This window comes from Lycorma delicatula, chromosome 12, assembly GCF_047948215.1.
Source record: "Lycorma delicatula isolate Av1 chromosome 12, ASM4794821v1, whole genome shotgun sequence".
Taxonomy (NCBI): Eukaryota; Metazoa; Arthropoda; class Insecta; order Hemiptera; family Fulgoridae; genus Lycorma; species Lycorma delicatula.
In genome coordinates this window covers 13,225,080-13,250,682 of record NC_134466.1, presented here as the reverse complement: position 1 = coordinate 13,250,682, position 25,603 = coordinate 13,225,080, and the positions used below count along the sequence as shown (strand labels likewise).

Here is a 25,603-nt window from a genome sequence, read left to right as displayed (position 1 = left end):
GCAGCTTTCATTATTTTAATATTTGTAATTTTTAATATGCAGTTTAATTAAATATTTATTTTGGTCATGACTGAGGATGCGGGATCCCATGAAAGTCTTTCATGGTAAAATTTAGATAAAATGCGTATTTCAGTATTCTGTTCTAGGTGGTTTATACGAAGCATATTCTTAAAGAAGGGCTATTAAAACTCGTGAAAAAAGGTTTTTACTTACAGTTTTAGTTTACTACATATCTACGTCACTTTTGCACATAATCGCCATTCAGTTAGTTGTAAGCACTTTTTGCAATGCTGTACCAGTTTCTTTAACCCTTCTGTGTAGAAGTTTGCTGCCTGGGAATTGAACCAGTTGACAATAGCAGTTTGAGTTCCTTGTAGTTTTCAAACCGTTGTCCACCAAGCCACGTTTTCAAATGCAAGAAGAGGGAAGTAGTAGCTAGGTTCAAGATCTGGGACTATATGGAGGGTGGTCAAAAAGTTCCCATCGAAAAGCTTGAATCTTCTTCTTGGTTAAGGCAACGGTGTGAGGACACACATTATCATGAAGGATTACACCGGATGACAATTTCCCGCGTCATCGATTTTGGATCGCACGTCTCAGTTTGGTGAACATTTTGCGGTACACTTCAGCTGTAATTGTTGATCCACATACCATGAAACCTACCAAAATGGTGCTTTTTTCGTCCCAAAATACGGTAGCCAACATTTTTCGACTCTAGTATGGAGATTGCTTAAACTTTTTCAGTTTTGGGGAACTTGAATGGTGCCACTGTATTGACTGCTGTTTTGATTCTGCATTGGTGTAGGATATACATATCTTGTCACCCATAATAATGAGGGAAAACAAATCATCTCCATCTTGTTGATAGCAGTCCAAAAATGCTCGTCTACAGCACATTCTTTGCTCTTTTTGTTGGTTGGTGAGCATTTTCATTACCTACCTTGCACATAATTTGTGATATCCAAGCTTTTCTGTGACAGTCATGTAGATTGAGGTGCATCCAGTATGTGGAAATTCATCAGCCAGAGCACTAATTGTCAATCGCCAACCACAGTGATTTCGTCAGTCTGAATACTGAGCCTACCATTCCGCTCTTTGTCATGCAAATTTATGCAGTCATGCATAGATGACAGTTATAATTGTTCTATTCAGCGTTCACTATAGGTACGCCTTCAACCTTCCTTTTCAAAAATGCTTGCAACCTGTAAACCGTACTGTATAGGAAGGTGGCTGAAATGTAATATACAGTCGCATGTAACTTGCAAGTGAAAAGAAATAGCCAATTGAGACAAATGTGGTTTAAAAGTACATATTATTTCAAAGTTATTTTTTCCATATAGTCTTCATTTACATATTTCTCCCAACGATGAACCGGTTTTCTCATTTCATTAATTAAGAATGCTGACTTTCCTTCATCAGCTTTCCTTGATATATGATCTCACAGAGTCTTTCACTTCATCATCAGTTGTGAAATGAATACCCTTAATATCACTCTTTTAATTGTGGAAAAAAAGTGAAAATTGCAGGGCACCAAATCTAGTGAAAATGGTGGTGTGGAATAGATTCAGAAAAACTACACAAAGAGCCTAGGCAGTTGCACGTGATGTATGCAGCCAAGCATTACCGTGTTGCAAAATTATCTGTCAAAGAGTATTTGTTTTTATTATGGGAGTATTCCATGCTCTGCTGTTTTTCTTGTGGATTTAAATAATGCACTCAAGTTTTATTTGTCGACACAGTATTGTAAAGAAAGTCATCTTCCTCATCACGATAACATTTCAGGAGTTGTTTACAACATTCCTTCTTTGTTTGTTCTTTTCTGTGAGTGTAAGAGCACCCACTGCCAACAAATTTTATGGTTCCCAGTTGTGCAGTAATGTAATGTGTGTTGCTCATTCTTTCAATAATTCCTATCTGGGTGGCAGTGCATTGTGTGATGATGTGACTGTTATTTTGAATCGATCTATCCATTTCCTTTGGTACCTCTTATCAGTCAAAAAACTGGTTGACCACTGCAAGGTTATTTTCAATTTTCATTTGACCTCCTTTTGATGCACAAAATTTTATTGCCTTGTTTCATCACCGTAAACAACTTTTAGGCAACAATGAATGCCAGAGACATTCATTGTTGCCTGACTTTTGGTGTTGTTAAAAATTCAGTCTTCATATATTGTTTCAGACAAGTGTATTGCTAATGTAGAAAATGTACTTGACTATAATAACAGTTAATTAGGGAAAATGGAAGGGCACGAGTCAAAAAGTTTTGTTATAATAATAGTGTGGGAATGAAACTACAAGATGGCAGCACCTGTCATATTATGCAACATTTTGTCTCCTTTTATGTTGCAGCAAGCATTAATTTCAGCTGTTCCTCGTAACATTAAAATTGCCTATTCATGAATTTAGATTTTCATTGCTCTAAAATAAAATAATTTTACATATTAAGACTTTTTTTTTTTTTGCTGAAATGTGTTTTTGGAAAAATTGTTTACCGATTTTCAACTGAAAAACTCACATGTATTGCCAGTTTGTTTCCTTATAATTCACCATGTGATGCTCTTGGCAAAGTGTAATTTCTACATTATTATGGATTGATGTTATTTCTTCAGTTATAGTTTCTCTAAACTTTGGCACTGTTTGCAGATGAAGGAGTGTGCTTAGTGTACATCTACTACACACTTAGTTATATTGTATTTATTGAGAATATTGTGAATTGTTTTTTCTGGCAGTTTTATAAGGAGAAAAATCTTAAGTCTGTGAAGTTTGTTTTTTCGCATTGCATTTATTTGTGTAATAGATTTTACCTATAAGACTTGTGGTTCTTCTGTGTACCACTAAATGACTAAAATTATTACAGCTAACAACCGAGAGATGAAAAACAGAATAATCAATTAATGCTGCATAAGTTATGCATTTGGCAGGCATAACTTATTCAGTACCTCTTATGAAAAAAATCTGTGATTTGTATCTTACATCTTTAAGGTAATTTATAAAGATCGATTTTGTTAACTCTTGGTTTTATTTTTTTTTGTATCTGAGGCCAAGTGCTTGTCTAGTCTACCCAAAGAGTTCAGAAATATTGCATAAGTAATGGAATATCCCAATTGTAAACATTATTTTCTTGTGTTGTATTGCTTATCGGAAGTATGTACAATATTCATAGTAGGTCATTTCTTAAGTAATAGTAATTCAGATGATTTTTTTTATAGAGTCCAGAAGCTGAGGAATTATCTATGCTTAGTGTACAAATAGTCAGCAAGTTCCTATTTCATACAGGGTTCCATACAAAGAGAACATTAAGAGGGAATGCTACTGATTGGTATGATGCTTTTTGCTATCATTTACGATCTTTTCGTTCAGTTAGATCTTGGTTCGCACATAATGTCTTATTTAAACATCCTCACAGGTAAGAGATTTAACATTTTGTTTTTTTTAATTTAAATTTTACCGATTATTTAAAAAAATTGACAGTTAATTTACACTAGTACCTCACTTTACATGAACCTGTATGTATGAATTTGTTATACAAAATTACATAAACATTGATTTTTGGTTCTTGACAGCAGTGCAACTGAGGACTTTGGTATGTTTTCACTTTTAGTTGTGTCATAAAATTTGTAATGAAAAATTAAAAGAAAGAGAATCTTTGCATAATATGGAGATCCAACTCTACCCTTGAAGATATTCACAGTGGATAGAGAAAATTTGTGATTTAGTCTCTAGATCAAAATTAGCTGATTTTAATAAATAAGTGATATAGAAAAGATTATATTCTCATTGTAACCATTAATGAATTAAGATCTGAAAACTCATACCAGTAATGTAGGTTTTGTGACTTTGGTACCAGTAGGTCTAGGTTTTGTGACTTTCCTAAAGGAAATGCTGAAAAAGTGAGAAAGCCTTTATAACAAATAATACAACCAGTTTTGCTGTAAATGCTTCTTATAAAAAAAAAAATTTGTTTGTTTTTTTTTATTTGTTGTTTAATTTATTGTTGTATGAGTTCTAACTAAAGGGATGTTTTCAACAAAAAATGATTGTCCAGTGTAAAAGAAACCGTCAAATAACAGGCTGTAGATCCATTTCTCAAATCTACTGATAACATCGAAGCCTTATATATCAAAAGGTTAACATTGTTTGAGAAACAGCATTGGATAATACTATTAGGTAATGTTACTTGAGAAAAATGAACTGTTATTTAAAGTTATGTAAAGTGGGGTTTATGGCATTTAGTTTGAAAGTATGATATTTATTTATAAATTATTTGATCTGAATAGGATAGAAAATAAATTTATTTTAATGAAATATTTTATTTTCTAGGTTTTGTGAATATCTTTTAAGTTGTCCAAGTACTGAAGTCAGATCTGCAATGATGAAAATAATAGTGTTCTTAGCACATTTCTCGTTACAAGATGGGCCATGCCCTCCGCCTATGGTCAATGCCCCAAGTAAGTTAAATTAATAATGTACTTTCTTTTATACAGATTTGAATTTTGATTTACTTTCAAATATATAAAGTTTAATTGAAATATAATATTAAAATCAGCTTACCAATAGATTAGTTATACCAACAGTGCCATGTTTGCAAAGCTTTATATAAAATTTAATTAAAAAAAAAAGTTTTATTGTTTTGTTCTCTTTCTTTACAGCAATTCTGTTGGATCCTAAGGCAACAATGAGCGACCATTTATTAATGGCTGTGTTGTCATTGGTACATAAAGAGGTTTCTGAAAATGGACGTCATTTACCTCATTATTTCACATTATTTCATATGTACGCTTCTCTTGGTATCCAAGAGAAGACTCAGTTACTTAAGGTAAGAGAGATCTATTAAAAATTTGTTTGTGTGTAATAAGGGCAGATTAGATAAATAACAGTTTTACTTTATTAAAAAATAAAGTAAATCACTGTACTGATGAACTCAACATTGTAATCTGTATTAACTATTAAAGATTTCTATTTAGTTTATTTGTTGCTGGTGTTCAATCTTATATAATAATGTTTCTTCCATCTCAAAAATAATGTCTGAACAGCCATCATATGCAGCCATTCTATCATTTGTGGGCCTGAATGTTACATGTTGAATGAAACCTGCGTAATCCAGAAATGTCATAGCCTTTTAAAAGATCATAATAAGAGTTACTTGAATGCTTTTAATGTTTGTATTAATAATAAATTTAAATTGAAATGAGAAAATTTTAATTACAATGAGATAAATTTGAAAGAAAATAGGCCTATGAACTAAGAAATAAATGAAAAAAACCAGATCAAAATTATTTCAGAAATCGGGCTACTTAAGTTTCATAAAAAGTAAATAGTTGCTGCATGCATGTATTTAAAATATCCTGATGTCAAATCAGTATTAATTAAATGAATGTTTGGATGAAGGGAACCAGATAAACAGAGTTATATTATATTTTGATTTTTTTCTTTTTAATCATTCAAAATGAAAAAAAAAAAAAAATAGTTTATTGATACATACTGAATGTAACAGGGCAAAAAAGAGCATGGACCACCTACAATAAATACGTGATTAAGAAAGCACTTTTTTTATTCTACAGACTATTACATATAAGCTCATAATATGTCAAGAGTTTATTCTAAATGTTAATACGGTTAACATATGACCCAAATTGGTAGCTTCTAATCTGGCTTCATTTTAGAGTAAAATTTATTTAAGATTTTCAAGCGATTCAAAAAGATTTTTTTGTATAATTGCTATCATCACAGCAGTGGCAGCTGCCGAGTTGGCAAGCATTCCAGTCTTATAATCGAGAGGTCTCTGGTTTGACTCTCCGTGTTTATTTTTTTTTTTTACATCTACATTTACATATACTTGGTCACTTGAAAATCTTTTAATTAAGTTTACTCCAAAATCGAGGCAAGTTGTGAACAGTTACTTTGGTTTTAAAGTAGGACCCTTCCTACCACCCTGCAAAAGGACAAACATTGTAAGTTGATTGCTTGCCCTTGTTAGAAGAGTTACAAAAAAATATCAAAGATCCCGTAGGAGAATTTTTTTTGGAAAATTTTTTATTTATTTTGGAAATTACACTCGCAGTTTAATTTTAAGGACTACTGGTTTGAAAAATAAATTATATAAATAGTAATTTTTCCTGTATTAGTTTTCAGAATATTTTTTGAAGTGTACCGTATGCGAACAGATTTTGAATTTTTCCTGTTTAAAGTTTACAAAGTATTTTATGAAGTGTGTGTACTGTATGTGAATAAATTTTGAAGTGAATAAGCTTAAAATAATAAACATGTATAAATGAATTTGTTTTTATAAATTTGCCCCTATGAGTTGCTTTCAAGCTTTTAATTCTTTGTATTTTGTTGTTTTGAATGAAATGTAAATAATTCTAAACATACAATACGTAAGATTGAAACAGCATTAAAGCTTTTAAAAAGTGCTTTTCTTATCTCTTAAATTTAATGTTAGAGTGCATTGCACAATATTAAAATGTTTCATCACAGTTCAGGTCCTGTTTACAACAATCTACAACAAAAGAAAGTATTTTAAGGGGCAATGGTTCTGTTACGTAGTGTCCAAGAGAGTGGGTAGTCTAAAAACTGTAATGAGTGAGGAAAACTTAAGTTTTAAAGTTAGTTACATGATATGAGAAAATCAACCAAAGCCTTGCTGTTGAACAAAAAATTTTGGAGATGTTCAATTAAAATTCCATGCCAGGATCATTTTCAACGTTGTGAGTTCACATGTTGACATGTGACATTGACCGTGGTTGACCCGTGGAAGATATTGATCATAGAAGATATTTATCCTAAAGGTTAAAAGGCTTCATTTTTCTAGATTTTTGTAAAGTTTAGTGAAAAAATTACTCTGAACAGTTAATGAAGAGGGAACTCAATTTTTTCAAGTAATGTCATTTAACTGGTCCGATGGTGTTCCCCATTCTTTTCTATTCTGTGCCGGTCTTTCAACCTCAGCCTAATTATTTCACTATACATTATAACCACTGTTTTCCTTTAGAATTTTTAGCTTCTATTTATCACTTTGATACCAATTCAGCTGATCCTGGACATCTTAATATTTGGCCTATTCCATCTCTATAAGATTCTGCCACAAACTTCTTGAGATTTTGTATTTTACAAACTCGCCTAATTTCTAGCAATACCACATTTGAAAGGCCTTTGTTTATCTTCTGTTTTTCCTGTTGTGTCCATTGTTTGCACTGTAAAGTACTAACTACACTGCTCACAAATATTTTTAAGAATATGTTTCAGATTCTTCTATATTGATTCTTTTCAGCGTAAAAACTCACCCCAATCTTTGATATTTTGAAATAACTCCTTAAATTGCAAGCTCTGGTGTATCATGTCTCCTTGTTTTAATATCTTCTTTTTTTTGTACTTCTCACCTTTGTTTTACAATTAGTTATTTTCAAACTGAATTTTTCTTTTGACAGTAAATCATTCAAAATTTCTACTGAAAAAATTATCTGGTTCTGCGAAAAGAACAACGTAATGTGCAAATTTTTAATGTTTTTATTTTTTCTATTCTCAAATGTCTTTAAATTCCTGTTTTATTTTTTCTAACAGATTAAAAAAGCATTGAGTACAAGCTACATCCGTATGACTTAAAGGTACAATTCTTTATGCCTGACAGTCAGTATGTCAGTCGACATAAAAAGTATGATAATTTCATTTCAATTGGCAATGATTTTTTCTCCACTTTATATTACATTTTTATAGATAATGCACTATTTAGTTTATTATTTTGTTATAAAATTAATCATATTTAATTTCTCAAGTGTTGTAATTTTTTCTATTGTTTTTATATGCTATTCTAGTTGAATGTGCCTGCAACGTTTATGTTAGTAGCATTAGATGAAGGTCCTGGTCCTGCAATTAAATATCAATATCCAGAACTTACAAAACTTCATTCTGTCGTATCACAGTTAATTAGGTGCTGTGATGTATCATCAAAAACACAGTCATCACAATCAACACAGGTAAGTGTTAGTACCTTTCTAAGCATGTGCAATAGGGTAAATACTTAGCAGTAAAAAAGGTTTTTTTAAATGTTAATATTTTTCAAACCAATTGTCTGTTAATACAGCTTGTCTCCCTGTGGTGTGTAGGAAATGGACAATTAAAGAACTAACTATTGGGATTGAATTGACCACTTCTCTTTAGTTAATCGGAAAAATTTAGATTATGAAGGGATGGTTGAGCAATGACTGCAGTTGAGGGCAGTATAGTCCATCATTACATATAGCATGCTGTGTAGTTAGGCGCACCTAACCCACCTATTTTATTATAGGTGGGTTGGGATATAGAGGAATTAATGTTCTTTGGACATCAGCAGATATTTTTTCACCTTCATATAAATGTTAGTTTAAGAGTCAAGACTATTATAGTTTGTATAGAAATTAATTTTTTTTTTTTGTAAATCAGTGTAACTAGTAGGATTAAAGTTTTTGATTTTTTTTTGATCTTAAAAATCCTGTCTAATTAACTACGAAAGATGAAAAGGTTCCTTTATGAATTTTTATCCAGTAGTAAAAGTATTTCAATCTTGATATGAATTAGTAATCTAAAACAAAGAAATATAAAATATGTTGGAAAGGTATGCCGGAGTATGCAAAAAAAAAAAAAATTGGCTGTTTTATTTCAGCGGCTGTAACTAAATTTTGTACTTTGTGACCAAGTTTTGGTATCATTTGTAAATATTTCTCTGTAGCACATATTTAATTCAAGACATTTCAAAAATACATTTAAAAGATTATAAAATGAAGAATGGTGTTGCAGATTGATTACATCTTCTGTAGCAATAAGTTCCATTAGTGAAAACAGCATCATGAGTGCAGAAAAACATTATTTACCAGTATAATTGAAGATACATATTCTTTCTGTGAGCAAATGATGCAGGTCTCTGTTAAAGCATTTTCATCCCAGATACATTAATATGTTACTTTAGGACCATCCCAAAGCTTGGTATTTCTGCATTGTAATTCATCTGTAAAATGGCATTTGTTAATTGTGATAAAATTAAATAATAAACAGTTTGTCTGTGGACCCGGAATCAATAAAACTGCATTATATACATGGAGACTCAAGAGAAGTGTTGCATAATCGACAAAATAAATTTTCATGACAAAGATTATCCAGCGTTGTCAAGTTGTGTTACGCCTCATTGCATAAAAGAGAAAAAGGATCTTTATCAAGTTTTTCTGACAAAACAGCCTAAGTTTTAAATCAAAGATACAGTACCCGTACTGACAAAATTTATGTTGTCAGAAAATAGAACTGTTTTCATAGTATTTTAAGGATTTTTTCTTTAATTTTACACTTTTCTATGTTTGCAGGGAGTTCCTCCATTACCAAATCCATTTGCTGAAAATGATGCATATATAATGCCAATTCAACCGCAAGCAGCAGAAATTATTTACACTAGATCAACGTAAGTATTAAATAAGTAAGTGATGAAGTGTGTGTGTGTGCGCGTGCATGTGTGTATATGTGTACGCATGTGTGTGTAAACTATTTAATCGTACACGTGTGCGATTAAATAGGTAGTTTACAAAAGTGAAATTTATAATATTACTCATAATGGTGGAAATATTTCTAGGGGTAGAGCTTCACACCTGGCTCTTTTCCCATTGAAATTTAAATACTATTGCATAGATACATTCCTTTGTTGTGAATTATTTTTTATAAAAAGCTTTAGTTATTGCTTTCAGAAAAATATATATGTTTATATTTTTAATAGTTTAATGAAAATTCTTATATTAACAGAACTTATTTTCTACTCAAAATTTACACGCATATTTCATTTTCATGTAGTTAGATAAGAAAAACAAAATTTACATAATGATTTTTACTGTTATGACCAAAAAAATGCCTAGCCAAGAAAAACTGGACAGGAATTAATTAGAAGTGTGTTTGTTTATCGCTTGGTGTATGATCTGTATTTATGTAAACCTTGTGGCTTAGATCATGATCGACCATGACCTTACTGTTATTTTATCTGTGAATATTTATTAGTCTGTTTCTACTATCATGGTCGTGTTATCAAAATTGGTGAAGGAGGTGTATTCCTATACGCTTACCAAATGTTTGTGTGAATATTACTATGGGAATCTATTTCTAAAATACCTTAGTACAATTACCAATATGATGAGCATGTAGGTGAGTGTAAAACAAGTTTCCTAAAGTTATCCATTACTTACATCTATCAAAAAATTTACAGGTTTTTCCAGTTCAAATAAATTTTTAGATGTCTTTAAAAAAATTAATATGCCAAAATAACAACAGCTTACAAGAAAAAAATATTTTGATAATTTTACTAGGAAGAAGAATTTTCAACGGGCGAATAAATAAATCTTCAAAAATACTTTGTAAAAATTGGACTAAACTGAAGAACGAGATTATTAATTTCTCATAAAGAAATCAGATATTATTTTGAAAAGAAGTTATATTTTATTTCAGAAATAAAAAAATAAAAAATCTATGTAAACTTTTTTAGGCTTAAGAATGGTAATCCTATCAGAAGTCCGCATAATAATATTAAAATTTTATATGAACATATGTCATCTCCTCATGTACAGGATGGACGGATTTGTTTGTGTACATCATACTGCTAAAAATTAGCAGTACTAAAGGTTAGTAGCAATGGGAAGCATCGATCGACATTTCACACTCTGTACACATAACAACAGCTCTTGTGTCTGGGAAAGAGACAGTTACAGATGCCTGTGAAACTTTTACTACTGTCATTCATGAGGCAGGCCTGTTGTAATGCTTCTGTTATAATTATAGTAGGATTAGTTATTTATAAAAGAAAAGCTTAATATTGTTATTAATTTTAATTTAATAATTTTTTTTCAGTTACATTAAGAAAATAATTGAAGATTCACAATTAACAGATGAAGGTGTTAAATTACTGCAGTTCTGTTGTTGGGAAAATCCACATATGTCACGCACTGTGTTGAGTGAATTATTATGGCAGATAGCATTTGCATATTGTCATGAATTAAGGCATTATATGGATTTATTGTTAGGAATGTTACTAATGGAAGATTCTTGGCAATCTCATAGAATACATAATGCTCTGAAAGGTATAGGTATGCTTCAAAAAAAGAGTTTGTTTTTTTGTTTTCATTTCATACATTTATTAAGTATTTAACAATTTTATTTATTTTGAAGTCTTTTTTAGCATGGATTTTAAAATATTTTTATTTTTGTTATTGTATTAGTTAAAATTCATACAAAGATTTTGATATTTTCTTTTATTGTTATGTTAACTCTTTGTTCATCAATAGAGTAGTAACTTTATATATCCTGTTAATTAATTCCTTTTAAATCCTTCAGTGCATGATTATTCAGTCAGATTTCTTAATATTCCTGCTGATTTTTTTATTAAACTAATCTTATTTTATCTCTTATTTTACTAATCTATGTTAGAATCACTTTTTTCAATTTAAGAACAATTATTAAAATTTTAATGAAAAAAAATATAGAATCTAGTAAAAAAATAGGTGGGTGGTTGCCCACGTTATTTTTTAGCAGTCTGTCTAGCTCTCTGTTATAAGTCATTTTACATAACTGCCATTTAAAAATTTATTTAAAAAATTACAGGAACAAAATTGAAAAGTTTTAAGAAATAAGATGAGTCTGGTTTTTCAGTTTACTTGCGATTAAAATATAGTTAATTTTTTGAGCAGTTTTCTTCTGGCTTTATCATGTTGAAGGGTTAATTTCATCATGATTGCATGTAGTCTATTACTTACAGATTTTACTTGCCAAAAAGGTGGTCTATGGGCACCTGTATTTCTCTTAGATTTCTCTTGTACAAGGATAACCTTTTTCTGATTGACGTTTCAATCTGTGTAACAAGTTCAAGTCATTACTTCTGTTTATTACCAAAGTTTCTCAAGCTTTTTATTTTTTTATTTATTCTGCTTAAAACTTCCTTATTGACAATCTTCAAATTCTGTAAAATAGAGATGTATTGATGTTGATTTTAGTACTGTCTATAACAACATAAGCAAGGTACATAAGGAGTAATAAATTGTTAAAGATAATCACCAATTTATTGATAAAAATAAATATTTATATCCAATACATCCCTATTTTTTTTTTCTGTTTAGCCTTTGCAACCACTGTAAGGTATTACTTCAGAGGATGAATGAGGATATGAATGTAAATGAAGTGTAGGAATGTAAAAGAAGTCTAGTCTTGTATTATCTCAGGTTGACCGTTCCTGAGATGTATGGTTAATTGAAACTCAACCACCTGTATCCAAAAACACTGTATCCATGATCTAGTATTCAAATCCGTCTAAAAGTAACTCCCTCTACTAGGATTTGAATCGTAGAACTTTTGACTTTGAAATGAGTTAACCACTAGACTAGCCTGGTGGCTGTAGCCAATTCATCTGGCCAATTTATTTTACATATTTGAGGTGCGTTAGCACAGAGTGGTAGATTGGGAAAGATAAATCATTCTAAATTATTAGTAAAGATAAATCATTCATAGCATACTAATGGATTTATAAGCAATAAACCTTTTCAGTTTATTGGTCACTAGTTTGATTTGCAACAATTTTATCTCTTTTTTTTTTTTAGAAAAATTTGACCAATTATCTGGAAAAATTAATCTTTCAACATTTCAAAAGATTGAGTATACGAGGCTCTGTATTCAGTTGTATCAGACATGAGTGAAAACATCACATTAGACATATTTCTGTCAGAGTTATGGGTTCCAGGTTCGGTTTTCTCTGGTTTTTACTAAATAATGTCACTGGCTGAATCCAGTACAACCAAAATTTTCTGAATTGTGATAATTGTTGACTTCAGGCTCATGTAAATCTTCAAGGTATATTCTACCCTCTTTCTTGTCTCTAGGTAGGGCCGGGTTGTAACATAGTCAATTGTAAACATTAGCAAATCCAAGTACCACAACTTAGATACATAAACATAATCTGTACGCTGACCGCTTCGCTTTGAGTCTTCCATATTTTTTTCAGCAGATTTGAACTTCCTGTAGTACAGAAACTTTGTCAGCATTAGGAAATTATTGCTCGATATAAAAGTTATTTTTGCTATGAGTTAATATTCAGATTTTTTTTTGGTATAATCTCAGCTTGTTCTCTTCAGGCAAGGATGACTTGGATATATTTCTATAAAATTGCCAAAAAATTCTTTCAATGCCATTTCACAGATAAATTTATAAATATTCATGAAATAAATAAGACCAAAATTTAACGCATTTAAGTGAAGTATGTTCATTTATTGCATTGTAATTATTGTTTGAAATGCAATGTCTGTTTCGACGAAATAGTTTGCAGAATGCCATTTTTACTTTTCTTATAATAAATAATGGTCTTGAAATAAATATTTTCTAAAATAAAATATTTATTTCTTGTGTATTGATTTTATATATATATTTATATATATACATTTTCAAAAAAAAGTTCATGCAAAAACTTTGTAACTTGAATCATGCATTCATGCATAAACACAGCATATACATTGTGTTTTTGCAGAATTTTGCCACCAATATGGTTAAGGAACAATGTTTAATTATCTTGCAAGAGAAAGCTTACATGAAAACGGCACAAGTCTCAATGAGCGCACTAGAATTTGCAAACTATAGGTGATTATTTTGGTTATGTTTCACATTGAGTACTTTTCATGTAAAAGACATTGAGTAATAATAGTAACATAGCAGTAGTAACATTGATGGTAATATAAAAACAGCAATTTTGAAGTAGTGCACCTAGGCAGTGAATAGTGTAATATGGTTTTATTATAATAATCACATAAATAATTTTATTAATTTCCTTCTGAATTTTTGTTTAAAAAATTTTGTTTGAATTCAAACGAAGCACATTGAAAATGAAGTTTTGGAAGAAAAACAGTTTGTAAAGAAATTACTTAAAAATGAGCAAAAAACACAAAAAAAATAATGCACGCGTCTTGTTACATACCCATGGTTATTGAACTCATCTGATAGAAGTAAAATGGTTCCCAATCATGTTGTATCAGGAATTCCTGTCTCAAAATGATTGAAAGAACATCTCTTGGAATTTATATATAACTACGTGGAGACGAATGGCCGGTTACATTCAGAGACCGACCGATATATGGGTTTCCACTCTCCAGCGTAAGTACGGGTAGCCCATATATGGGTTTCTGCCCACAAAGGGTTAAGTTAAAAAAAATTTATATGAGTATATTATTTTACTGAAATTAATCTTTTTAAGATTCCTATTTCCTCTGTGTTGTTAAATTATATTTTTAATTCTATTAAAATAAGCCACCTAATAGAGAATATTAGATAACACACATCTTACCATGAAAGTACTTTTGCAGGATCCTGCATCCTCAGTCATGGTTGAAATATTTAATTAAACTCCTTATTAAAAATATAAAAAAAATATATACTAAAATAATGAAAATTACATATTGATTTGTTTAATTTTTAATACGCAGTTTAATTAAATATTTTGATCATGACTGAGGATGTGGGATCCTGAAATAATACTTTCATGATAAAATTTAGATAATAGATATGTGTGGTTTATCTTAAAATTCTGTCCTAGGTGACTTATTTTAATATAATTTAATAGTAAAGAGGAATAATATGAATCTTAAAAAGACAAATAAAATTATATATGTATAAATAAAATGTATATAAAAATGATGATGTTCAAAACAAAATATGTTTTCAGTTTAAAATTGCATATGAAAAGCAATTAAAATTAACCTACAAGTATGAACAATATTTTGATGTTTTTTCTTTTTTAAAAATGATGTACATTACACTAGAATAGAATACATTATTCAAATATATACTACTACTATAATCTAAATATACAATAAACATATAAGTTTGTGAACCTCATTTATTTATATTATTTTTTCTGTAAAGTTGTTATTCAGTTTTTTTATATGTATATAAAGTTGTTATTGTTCAGTTATATATATATGATGATGATATTTTATAAATAAAATGTGTTTCTGTTCAATTGTCAATAATCCAAAAAAATGTAAATTTTGTCAGAAAATGGTTAGAGGCCGAGCTAAGATAAATTGCTTATTTCATGAATTCTAATTACACAGTTAGTGTGTAGGAGACTGTGTTATGGATTACTTTACATATAATAATTTCATCTGTAAAATTTTTTTCTATTGTTTTTATTTAATGATTTGATTAGTGCACTTTAACCAGAATAAAGAGGGATAAATTTTAAGTCGAATTTCTTATAGATTTTAATTTTGTTTTTCCTCGTGAGTTATTGAGTTTTATTCAAAGAGTAGTCAGTTTGGTCAACGATTCGTGAAGGTTTGTTCTTTTAATTAATATTCTCAGTTATAATGTCATATATTTATGTATATTGAACATTCATGTAACCAATTTTGTTAACAGGCATGCCTGAAGAAAGAGAAGGTTTATTTGATACCATACAGAGATCAAAAAATCATTATCAGAAGAGAGCGTATCAATGCATTAAATGCTTAGTTAATCTGTTTACTAAATGTCGCGTCGCACATACATTATTAAATACTAGTGGTGATCTCAAAAGAAAATGGGGATTGGCAATTGAATGGTTACAAGATGAACTTGATAGGGTACGTATTAATATTTATTTATTTTAATGTTTTCTGTTTAAAACTGATATAAAGCAGGATGTGTTTTTATTTATTTTCATTAAAAAGTGAACACTGATGAAGAATTTTAAAGAATGTATGTTTAGTGCTGACTATTTATTTGGATTATTTTTAAATCCTTCCTCATGTTTGTGCCTGTATATTTCATATGAATATATGTTTGATAGCAACTACTTATACATACTGAAGATATGATAACTTCAAAATCACCACATTTTCTTCAAAAGATATGGTATGGCCCGGTTCTCCTATATTTATACAGTTTTCCTAATTTAAAAAAAAAAAATCATATTTCTTTTACAACGAAAATGGTCGTTCGTTTTAATTTTGTAAATGTATTCTGTTTGTTAAAAAATTGTGTAAAAGGAATCTGCCATTGAGCAAAACACCAGATGATGATGATGATGTTAAAAAAATATATTCAAATATATGGAAAGTATAATTTACAGATAAAGTAAGGGTTCACATGTAAAAATTTTAAAATAAGTAAAATTTTTTTAATAATGCATATTAAAAAAAAAACCTTTGATGTACTACTTTCAGTGGTGTATATTATGTAACATTTCTGTAATTTTCTCAGTGACTTCCAGTTTTTATATTAGTATGATTTGAAAATAATATATTGCATGGTAGATGCAATTTGATTGGTTTTATTAAAAGTATATATTTAAATTAAAGTGATAGATAAGTTGATATTACATGTAGAGGTATAAGAAAACATATGGTTTTGTGTATAAAAAGAAATAAAGTGTTATCATATAAAGAACGATAGTGTGTTGTGTTTATAAAGCCTGAATGTTAATTAATTTAATTTTTGTTGAAAACACATTTCATAGAGTAATTTTGACTAGGTTCACTACTTAAAGTTTTTCTATAATTAGATAGCACGTCTTTTCTCCAAAAGTTGGGTTGAGCCTTTGCAAGATTCACCTGGATATTTCTGGAAAAGATAGGAGAAATTTGTCTTGTGAAATGAACCTAAACAAACTTAACAGCTTAATTTATCATCAAATCACATCTCACTATCGTCTCATTAGATCATATCTAGACTGGAGACCTAGTCCCATCACAGGTGACCCTTTGGTAGTCAACCATGAAAGGTCTTTTAAAAAATACTCCACCGGCTGAACCAAGCAACACCAGAGTTCAAAGAAGAGACAGCATTCAGATACGGTGTGCTGTCACTTAGAAGATAAAATGTGATTGGAAGCATTGGAATGCCCCAACACTATACATATGAACAAGAAAAATACAAATTCCAAAATCAAACCAAAGCAAATCAACTTCATTTCCACACTCAATGTAACCTCGTTCATACAGACTGGCAAACTAAAAATAATAACTGGCCTAATGGACCAACACAAATTTCTCATCATGGGTCTGCAGGAAATAAGAAACATCAACCAGGACACCATGAAAGCTCAAGCATATAAGCTATACAAAGGTATACCTGGGAAGAGAGTGATGAAAAGTATCCCACAGTTTGGAACAGGTTTTTTAGTCAGCTTCAAAATAATAAACTCCATACAAGAATTCAAGTTACAATCCCTAAGAATCTCAACACTTATCCTAAAAGCATCTGATAAAATCTGCATTATAATAAACATCCATGCACCCACTATTAATAAAAATAACTCTCCAAGAGACAGAAACAGAAATGTTTTGGGATCTACTTAACCTGACTATAAATAACACCTTTAAAAACCATGTTAAACAATTAATCGGAGACTTCAATGCTCAACTAGGCAAAGAAAGAAGATACCGCAACATCATTGGAAAATGGCCTGCCCAAAAGAAAACAAAAATGGACAGAGACTCGTCAATCTCTGTAGAAACCACAACCTAATTTTGAAATCCACATATTTTAAGAGGAAACCTCAAAGCACAAAACCTGGAAACAATGTGACTATACTAAAGGAGAAATGGCAGCTAGACCATGTCTTCATGGAAAAATAGACAAACACCATCATAAGGAGATCTGCAATGTAAAGGTCGTCTGAGGAGTAGACACAGGCTCAGATCACTGTGTAGTCAAAATTAAAATTAAGTTTACTGCCCAAAGAAAGTAAAAAAACAAAACCAAGCCCCTAAAACTAAAAGAAAAAGGGGGACCCTACGTAACTAATCAAGAATGAAAATTACCATACCAACTTAAAAAATAAGAATTCTGGATAAACTCGAAGATCTAGTCGATAACCTTAAATTGCAGAAGAATTAGCCGCAATAAAATCCCATAAAAACATCAATGGTGGAATAGTGAATGTGAAAACAGTAGAAAAAGAAAGACACCAAACATATGGCTATTACACCAATCCCAAACATCAGAAACATCCTTCGAAAATCTAGTAAAACAGAAAAGAAACTACTCGAACCGTATGGAAAATTAAAAGGCAGTGCCGTAAAGACGCACTGAACTCAGTAGAAGAAGAATTCAATAAAACATAATTGAGGGACTACTACTACAAAACCTTAAAAAATCAGCTCCAAAAATACAAACCCTCAACCCTACTAATAAAAAATGAAAACTGTAAACTGGCCCATAACAATAAAGACAATGTGAAAATCCTAGCTAAATATTTCTGTTTTTTTGCCTATCAATAAATGTAAAAATAAGACACTACATCACAATTATAAAACCAGAAGCCACTTATATGCAGTGGAAACGTTCTTCCATCTTAATGAACAATCTAAGACAGACAGACTGACTCCAGAAAATTTAAAGAAGAATTGGAAGTACCTTCATCAATAAAATGTACCAGAAAGGTGGGCAATGGTGGATTGTGCCAACAAAGTCGTGTACAAAGAGTTAGATCTCATCACTGATACACTGAGTAACAGGAGACTAGGATTCCTTGGACATATGAGGATGCAAGATTCAAGACTTCTGAAACAGCTATTACAATACAATCTCAACTTGAAAAACACCAAGACAGGATGCAGATGGTTCAGAGAAATCAAGAACAAAAATACTTGCTTCTCACTCACAAGAAAAAATTCAAAACATAATATTTTCAACACTGGAAAGGGCACATAGATCAGAATGAATGAAAAATTACTGGGAGGACCGCAAGGCCCAAACAGTCTCATCGAAGAGACTTGGATAATGGACTGACTAAAGTAATCTTATGTGGCGATCATAAAAGATAATAATAATAAGATAGTGTGTATCTAACCACAAATATTTGTCTTTTTTTTTAAATTTTAAATCTTCTGGTTTTGGGAGATTTCAAGATGGCAAATGTATTTGCTATAGCCTTTGTTAACAGCCCCAAAAAAATATTTTAACCCATATCACCACTAATTTTTAAGTGTTTTAATCAAATATAATGTAAAGTTGTATAAATTAATGATTTATGATTTATTGTCCTTATAAGTAGGCTTAATGTATAATTTATACTTTAAAAGTTTATGATTTTAAGTCTTGTTGCAATAAAAAAATTTAGGTTAGGAAATTTGCTATTTCTTTTTATATGCAGAGAAATCTTATTTTTCATTAAATTAAATTATTATTATTTTAATTTCATTAAAACTTATTATTTAAATTAAAAAAAAAATAATAGAATTCTAGAAAATGTTAAGTGGTGTCAGACGACATAATCAGTTGCTCTTTATAATATGACATCAGTTTTTACATTCTTAGAGGAAAAAGGTTAATTATAAACTTATGTCTGCTCTTAAAATTAGAAAAATCCAAATTTTTATGTAAATATTAAAATGTATAAATTGTTACTATAGAATCTCATGGATAAAGTTGAGCGACAAAAATTTAGATGCTACAAAAATCTTGTCTTCAAAAAACAAAGAAAAAATTAAATAAACTCTGTATTGTGGTATCCTTTTGATACAGAACTATTTTTAAACCCTTACTTCATAGGATGCAATACAAATATCCACTAAATTTTCACAGGTACATAGAAAAATTTTAATATCTGATGCATTCCAGTCTGCTCTCATGAACAAATGATGATAGATGATCGTGGGTGATAAAAACTACTGAGATAGTTTACATTGTTTGGTACTGTGTATGACAAATTATAAAGCTACTAAAGTGATTGGGGTACTAAAGTTATAAGTGTACAGTGATTGGGGTTTTGGTTTATTATGGTAAAATGTCTCTTAGTAATAAATTTTCAGTGTAGATGTTTAATACAGAAAAACATTAATAAATAATTACTTATGCGGGCTATTCCATAATTGACTTGAAGTGATCAGTGTGTAAAAAAGAGAGAGACTACTTACATTGTTGCTATCTACATTCATCAGCTTATCATACCGTAACATTGGCAATTTTTACAACTGTTTGAATGACTATCTGTCACAATTGAATATTCTCTTCTCCTGTTGATCTTTATACTCACCTGTTCATTCCTCTTCGAGTTTGTGGTGCAAATCTCTCATGGCTCTGTCACTTATAACAATATTACCATGAGTTTGACACTGAATCTTTGTGATGCGGTGTCCTGTTTTCATAGACGAATCACACTGTATGTATCAATTGATGAGTTCCCTGTTTTGCTGACCGCTTCTTTAACATATTGAACAGTAGATGGACACGATGAGATTATAGATCTATGTGATAGCTATTATGCATGTGCCATATTGCTTCAGAAATTGGTTACTTTCCAACAACTTATCTGAAATCAGTTTTAATATAGCCCTCTTTGCATGTAACCGTTTAATGAATAAATATTTATATATTAGTTCCTTTGTTTAAATATTATTGTCAGGAAATTGTTGTATTTTTTATATTACTTTTTTCTTGCAGCGTCCATATGTATCAAATAATTACAGTAATTGGTCACCTCCTGCGCAGTCAAATGAATCTACTAATGGCTATTTCCTTGAGAGATCAAACAGTGCCAGGAAAACATTGGAAAGAGCTTGTGAACTTTGTCCTGAAGAGGTAATGTTCATTTTAATATTAACTGTATTAAAAAACCTGACTAGGACTGTATACCGGCACATTAACATTAGATTTAAGAAACTTGCAAAAGCAGTCAACATGTTCCTGATGATAAAACGAATGTAGCAGCACATTTATTCAAAGACATGCTAACTCCAAAAATTATATAATTACAATTAATAAAACACATTGAAGGTTTTAGGAAAACTACATCTTAAAAAAAATACTAAACTCTTAATGAAAACAATGTCCATATTTAAAATAATGACTACAAAGTTAATGCAAAAAGAAAATGTTTTTGAATAAACAGAGATGGTCATCCTGGGATACACCAAAACAAAGCCAAATAGAACAATGAGGACATCAAAGATAGAAAAACAACAGTACAATCTTTTGCAGGAAGTACACAAAAGAAAAAGAAACTAGTTATGTTGTTAGAGGAACTGGTATCTCGATATTTGCATCGGAGTGGTAAAAAAAAAAAGGAGTAAAAAGAAGGAAGAAGTAAATAAATTAGGTGGAGATTGGAAACTACAATGGAATGAAGGAGAATGCTTGAGAAAGGGATGTATGGAGACAGCAGTGGCGTAAGGGAACGTGCCACCAGGTAGGAACATGAAGTGTTTGTGATGAATCTATGACCAAGGGAAGGTGCCATTGGAGAAAAGATGAAATTAGTTGATGCCAAATAAAACAGTTTGTGTAAATAAAAAAACATTTATTAATTCATTATTTATAAGTGTGAGAGTATAGTACCAACGTTTAATATATATATATATATATATATATATATATATATATATATATATATATATATATATATATATAAACACATGTTATATGTTTTACCCGTGAATTAATTAATAATATATATATAGACTGTACAAAACTGAAATTTGCCATCTGTTGTAGAATTTAAATCTGCGTGTAGTAGAAACAGTTTCACCACGCTGTGTATTATAATTTTTTTACAGCTTAGGTGACATCATTGATCAGTATGATAGTTCTATATTGATAAATACACAGTGTATCAAGAACTGAAAGTTTTTAAAATTATAAATCATTTCAAAGGACAAAGGTTTGCAAATTAAGTTTCTGGCTCTTCTAGTATTATTCTGGATCTGTGATTCAAAGTATCTACTACATGAAATTTTGGTTCTAAACCTATGAACTAATGTAATGAAAAGCATTCATCATCAGTGGACATCCAGTGAGCAGTAACTGAGATATTTCTTTTTTTTCCCTTAAATTCAGAGTTTTGTCACCAAAATTAGAAAAGGCATTCTTTTTGTCGTGTTCTTTGTAAAGGAAAAGTAGATGCCAGTCAAATGCACTGGTAGGTGAATCGTTTTTACCTGTACACAGTTGATTAAACAAAATGGTCATTATCATATGTATTTATCTGAATCTACATTGCCAAAAAAAAATTATGAATTTATGAAATTTATAAATTATGAAAAAAATTAAAAAATTAATTTAATGTTATAATTGCTGAAAAGAACTTTAAACTGTCAAAAATCAGTAATTCAGTTTACAAAATATAGATACATTTTATATAAGTTGTTTTTCGTAGATACTTTTTCATTGAAGGTTACTGGTATTAAATATTAAAAATTTATTGAGAAATTATTTTACATTTTTTCTTTTAATTAGGAACCTGAGATCGAAGAAAATTCAGAGGAAGGTGAGACAGTTCCAGTTGATGATAATCAAACTGTAACAGCAACAACATCATCACAAAATACAACACCGAGTAAAACCAATTCTACGGCTTTATATAATACTGATTCTTCCAATCAATCGCGCATGAATGCTGGATCTTGTAGTGCCACTTTATATGCATTTTATAATTCTGGACAACCAGTACAAAGGTTTCTTCCTATGCGTTCACCTGTTGAAATGAGGTAATTTAAAAATTGCTTACCATTATCTTTTAAGGGAAGGACAGTTATAATTGTCATCAATTTTAATGTTGAGTTCAAGAGATGAATGTGCATTTCAAATGGAAATTGCTATTTTTTTGTTAAAATGGATTATAGAATGTTGAGCTATAAGGGTTGGGTCAATCCATTTCAAATCTTACAATAAAAATAATTTTGGCTGCTGAACATTTTTTATTGTCGTAATATTTTCACCAGATGGGTTGCTGGGTACATTTATGAATGCAAAGCTGTAATTAAAATTTTTTTTGGAGATTTTTTTCGGCTGCTATTTTTATTTGCACAGATTACTTGTTTTTCACAAATAACATGTTTTTGTGGAAAACCATGTAACTCCCTTATTTATAAAGATGTCGTAATTTAAAAACCAGAATGTTCAGCATGAAATTGTCTAAAATAATTGTTTAAGCTATTTTATTTAAGTATTAAGGAAGTAAGTCAAAAATATTTATATAAAATGAATTTTTATAAAAGTATTTTTTCATGAAGGAAAAGATTCTCGCATTGATTATTTTTTTCTCTCAAAGTTATCTTATAATGTGGTTTGTAATTTATATTTGGAAGACTTATGTCCTTTCTTTCCTTTTTTTTTCCTTCAGTCGTTTAACTGATGTAGCTCTCAAAGATTCCCTATCTAGTGCCAGTCGTTTCATTTCGGTATATCCCCTACATACTACATCCCTAACAATTGTTTTACATATTCCAAATGTAGCCTGCCCGCACAATTTTTTCTATCCATCTCTCCCTCCAATATCAAAGCGATTATTACAGGATGCCTTAATATGTGGCCTCTAAGTTTGTCTCTTCTTTTAACTATATTTCTTCAAATGTGTCTTTCTTCATCGATTTGCTGCAACACTTCTTCATTTGTCACTTTATTCACCCATCTGACATTTTTAACATTTTCTTATAGCACCAATTTCAAAAGCTTTTAATCTTGTCTTCTCAGGTACTCCATTGTCCAAGTTTCACTTCCATATAAAGCTATGCTCCAAACATATACTTACAAAAATGTTTTCCTGACATTTAAATTAATTTTTTATGTAAGCAAATTATATTTCTGACTGAAAGCTCTTTTCACCTGTGCTATTCTCGGCATCTTATATCGCTTTTGCTTCATTCATCTTTAGTAATTCTACTTCCCAAATAACAAAATTCTTCTACCTTCAAAATCTTTTTTCTTCTTATTTTTATATTCAGTAGTTCATCTACATTATTTCTATTATATTTCATTACTTTTGCTTTGTTCTGGTTTATTTTCTTGCAGTAGTTTTTGCGTAGGACTTGATCCATGCCATTCATTGCTTCTTATAAATCTTTTTTACTCTCGGCTAGAATTACTGTATCATCAGCAAATCATAGCATCTTTATCTTTTCACCTTGTACTGTTTCTTCGGATTTAAATTGTTCTTTAACATCATTAACTGCTAGTTTTATGTAAAGATTAAAAAGTAATGGGGATAGGGAACATCCTTGTCAGGCTCCCTTTTTTATATTACGGCTTCTTTCTTATGTTCTTCGACTGTTACTGTTGCAGTTTGGTTCCTGTAAATGTTAGCATTTGTTCTTCTATCTCTATACTTGAAATTTTTAAAAATGCTGAACATTTTAGAGGCTTTCAAAGATGGTTAATTTGCTGTTTTCTACCATTTTCAGTACCTTATATTTAAGAAGGGACTGAGTGAAAAAATTTGAAAATTTTACAGGAAACACTTCTTCCAAACAATAACATGCTATATAAATGTGATTATTGAGACTTACTTGGTTTAGGAATTACAGAGCACCAAATTTGGTTGAAAATGTGCCAAGTTCTTAGGTGGCTGATAATGGTCATTTATGTCTTTACCAACCAGAGCCTCACTATTTATGGTTAGATAAGCTTAAACATAATTTAATAATAATAATTCTACATGCTAAAAAGTAATAATTACATAAGTATAAAACACCATGTTCTGATTGTTTAAGGATAAAAATATTTATGATAAAGTATTCTTATTTAACTACCAGTGCTTAATTTTTATAATGTGTTGGCTTATGCATTACAACTCAAGCCCACAAAGTTAAAAAAGTGCAAACAGTCATTATAGGCCAAACAAACTATATTTATTATTGCTTGGAATAAAGTTATAATAAAAAAGTACTTCTTATAGCTTTGGAATAAAGCTAACTGACTTGTAGCAACAGGAGATTCATGCTTGAACTTCTTGAGACATGAACCTTCCCTTCACCATCTGACACCATACAAAACCTGTGGCATAAGTGAGATCACTTCAGTTAAGCAGTTGAGTTGGTTGACATGTGTTTGATTTATTTAAGAAAGTTTCTTTGTTTTAAAATTCTTTACTGTAGTTATTTTGTTTAGGTCTTTAGAATATATTTATGTACAGCAGTTAATTATTTATTATGAATTTTTGGTATGTGGGTGAAGTGATAAATGAACAGTGTCATAATCAAGATCACAAGCCAGTCCTTGAAGAGGTAATTAGTATAAATGATTTGTCAGAAGAAGTGCAGAACCTAATAAGATTAAGAATTTCTGTTGAAATTAAAATTTTTGTCATTACCATAAGTTTAAATATTTAGAAACATTCAATCACATATTTAGAAGAAAGGGTTGTCATCCCTTAAAAACTCACAATAAACCTGTAAAAAATGACTTGTGTAGTGTGCTTCTTGAGCTAACAAATTTTAATGAAAATTTAATACCTGGTAAAGCCCTTCGCCTAGCATGCGCTTCAAAAATTTTTAATTACAAATCAGTAAGTGATCCTAGCAAACATGAAGATAAGATGAATTTGTTTCTGAAGCATATGAACTCTTTGAGGAAACAAATATGGAGATTGTTAGAAACACTATCTAAAGTACTAAATTAATAAGGAGAATACAAAGATTATGATTGTATAAAAAACAAATGAAGGTAAAAGTTGATATTAAATTAGACGGTACTGTTGTAGAGATGGTTGATAATTTTGTTATTTGGGAAGCACCATCGCTAGCGATAATAAACATGTCACAGAAGTAAAAAGAAGAATAGCATTGGCAAAATGAGCTTTCCAAGATAAAAAGAAAATACTGACTGATACTCATATAGTATGCAAATAAAGAAACAGTTCGCTAAAACT

The 25,603-nt window shown here is 30.1% G+C and overlaps 1 protein-coding gene across 5 annotated transcripts in view; it reads left to right on the top strand.

Moving 5' to 3' along the window:
* Positions 1-25,603, top strand: part of faf (ubiquitin carboxyl-terminal hydrolase-like faf) — a 173,171-nt gene that overhangs the window by 136,933 nt on the left and 10,635 nt on the right. For 4 of the 5 annotated variants that reach the window (XM_075380487.1, XM_075380488.1, XM_075380490.1 and 1 more), the window contains exons 39-47: positions 3,210-3,406; positions 4,321-4,448; positions 4,650-4,816; positions 7,812-7,973; positions 9,330-9,424; positions 10,852-11,087; positions 15,397-15,599; positions 20,404-20,541; positions 22,195-22,445. In XM_075380487.1, coding sequence (XP_075236602.1) covers positions 3,210-3,406; positions 4,321-4,448; positions 4,650-4,816; positions 7,812-7,973; positions 9,330-9,424; positions 10,852-11,087; positions 15,397-15,599; positions 20,404-20,541; positions 22,195-22,445 — 1,577 coding nt within the window. The remainder of the gene's footprint in view (positions 1-3,209; positions 3,407-4,320; positions 4,449-4,649; positions 4,817-7,811; positions 7,974-9,329; positions 9,425-10,851; positions 11,088-15,396; positions 15,600-20,403; positions 20,542-22,194; positions 22,446-25,603) is intronic. The other variant, XM_075380491.1, reaches the window with a different exon arrangement.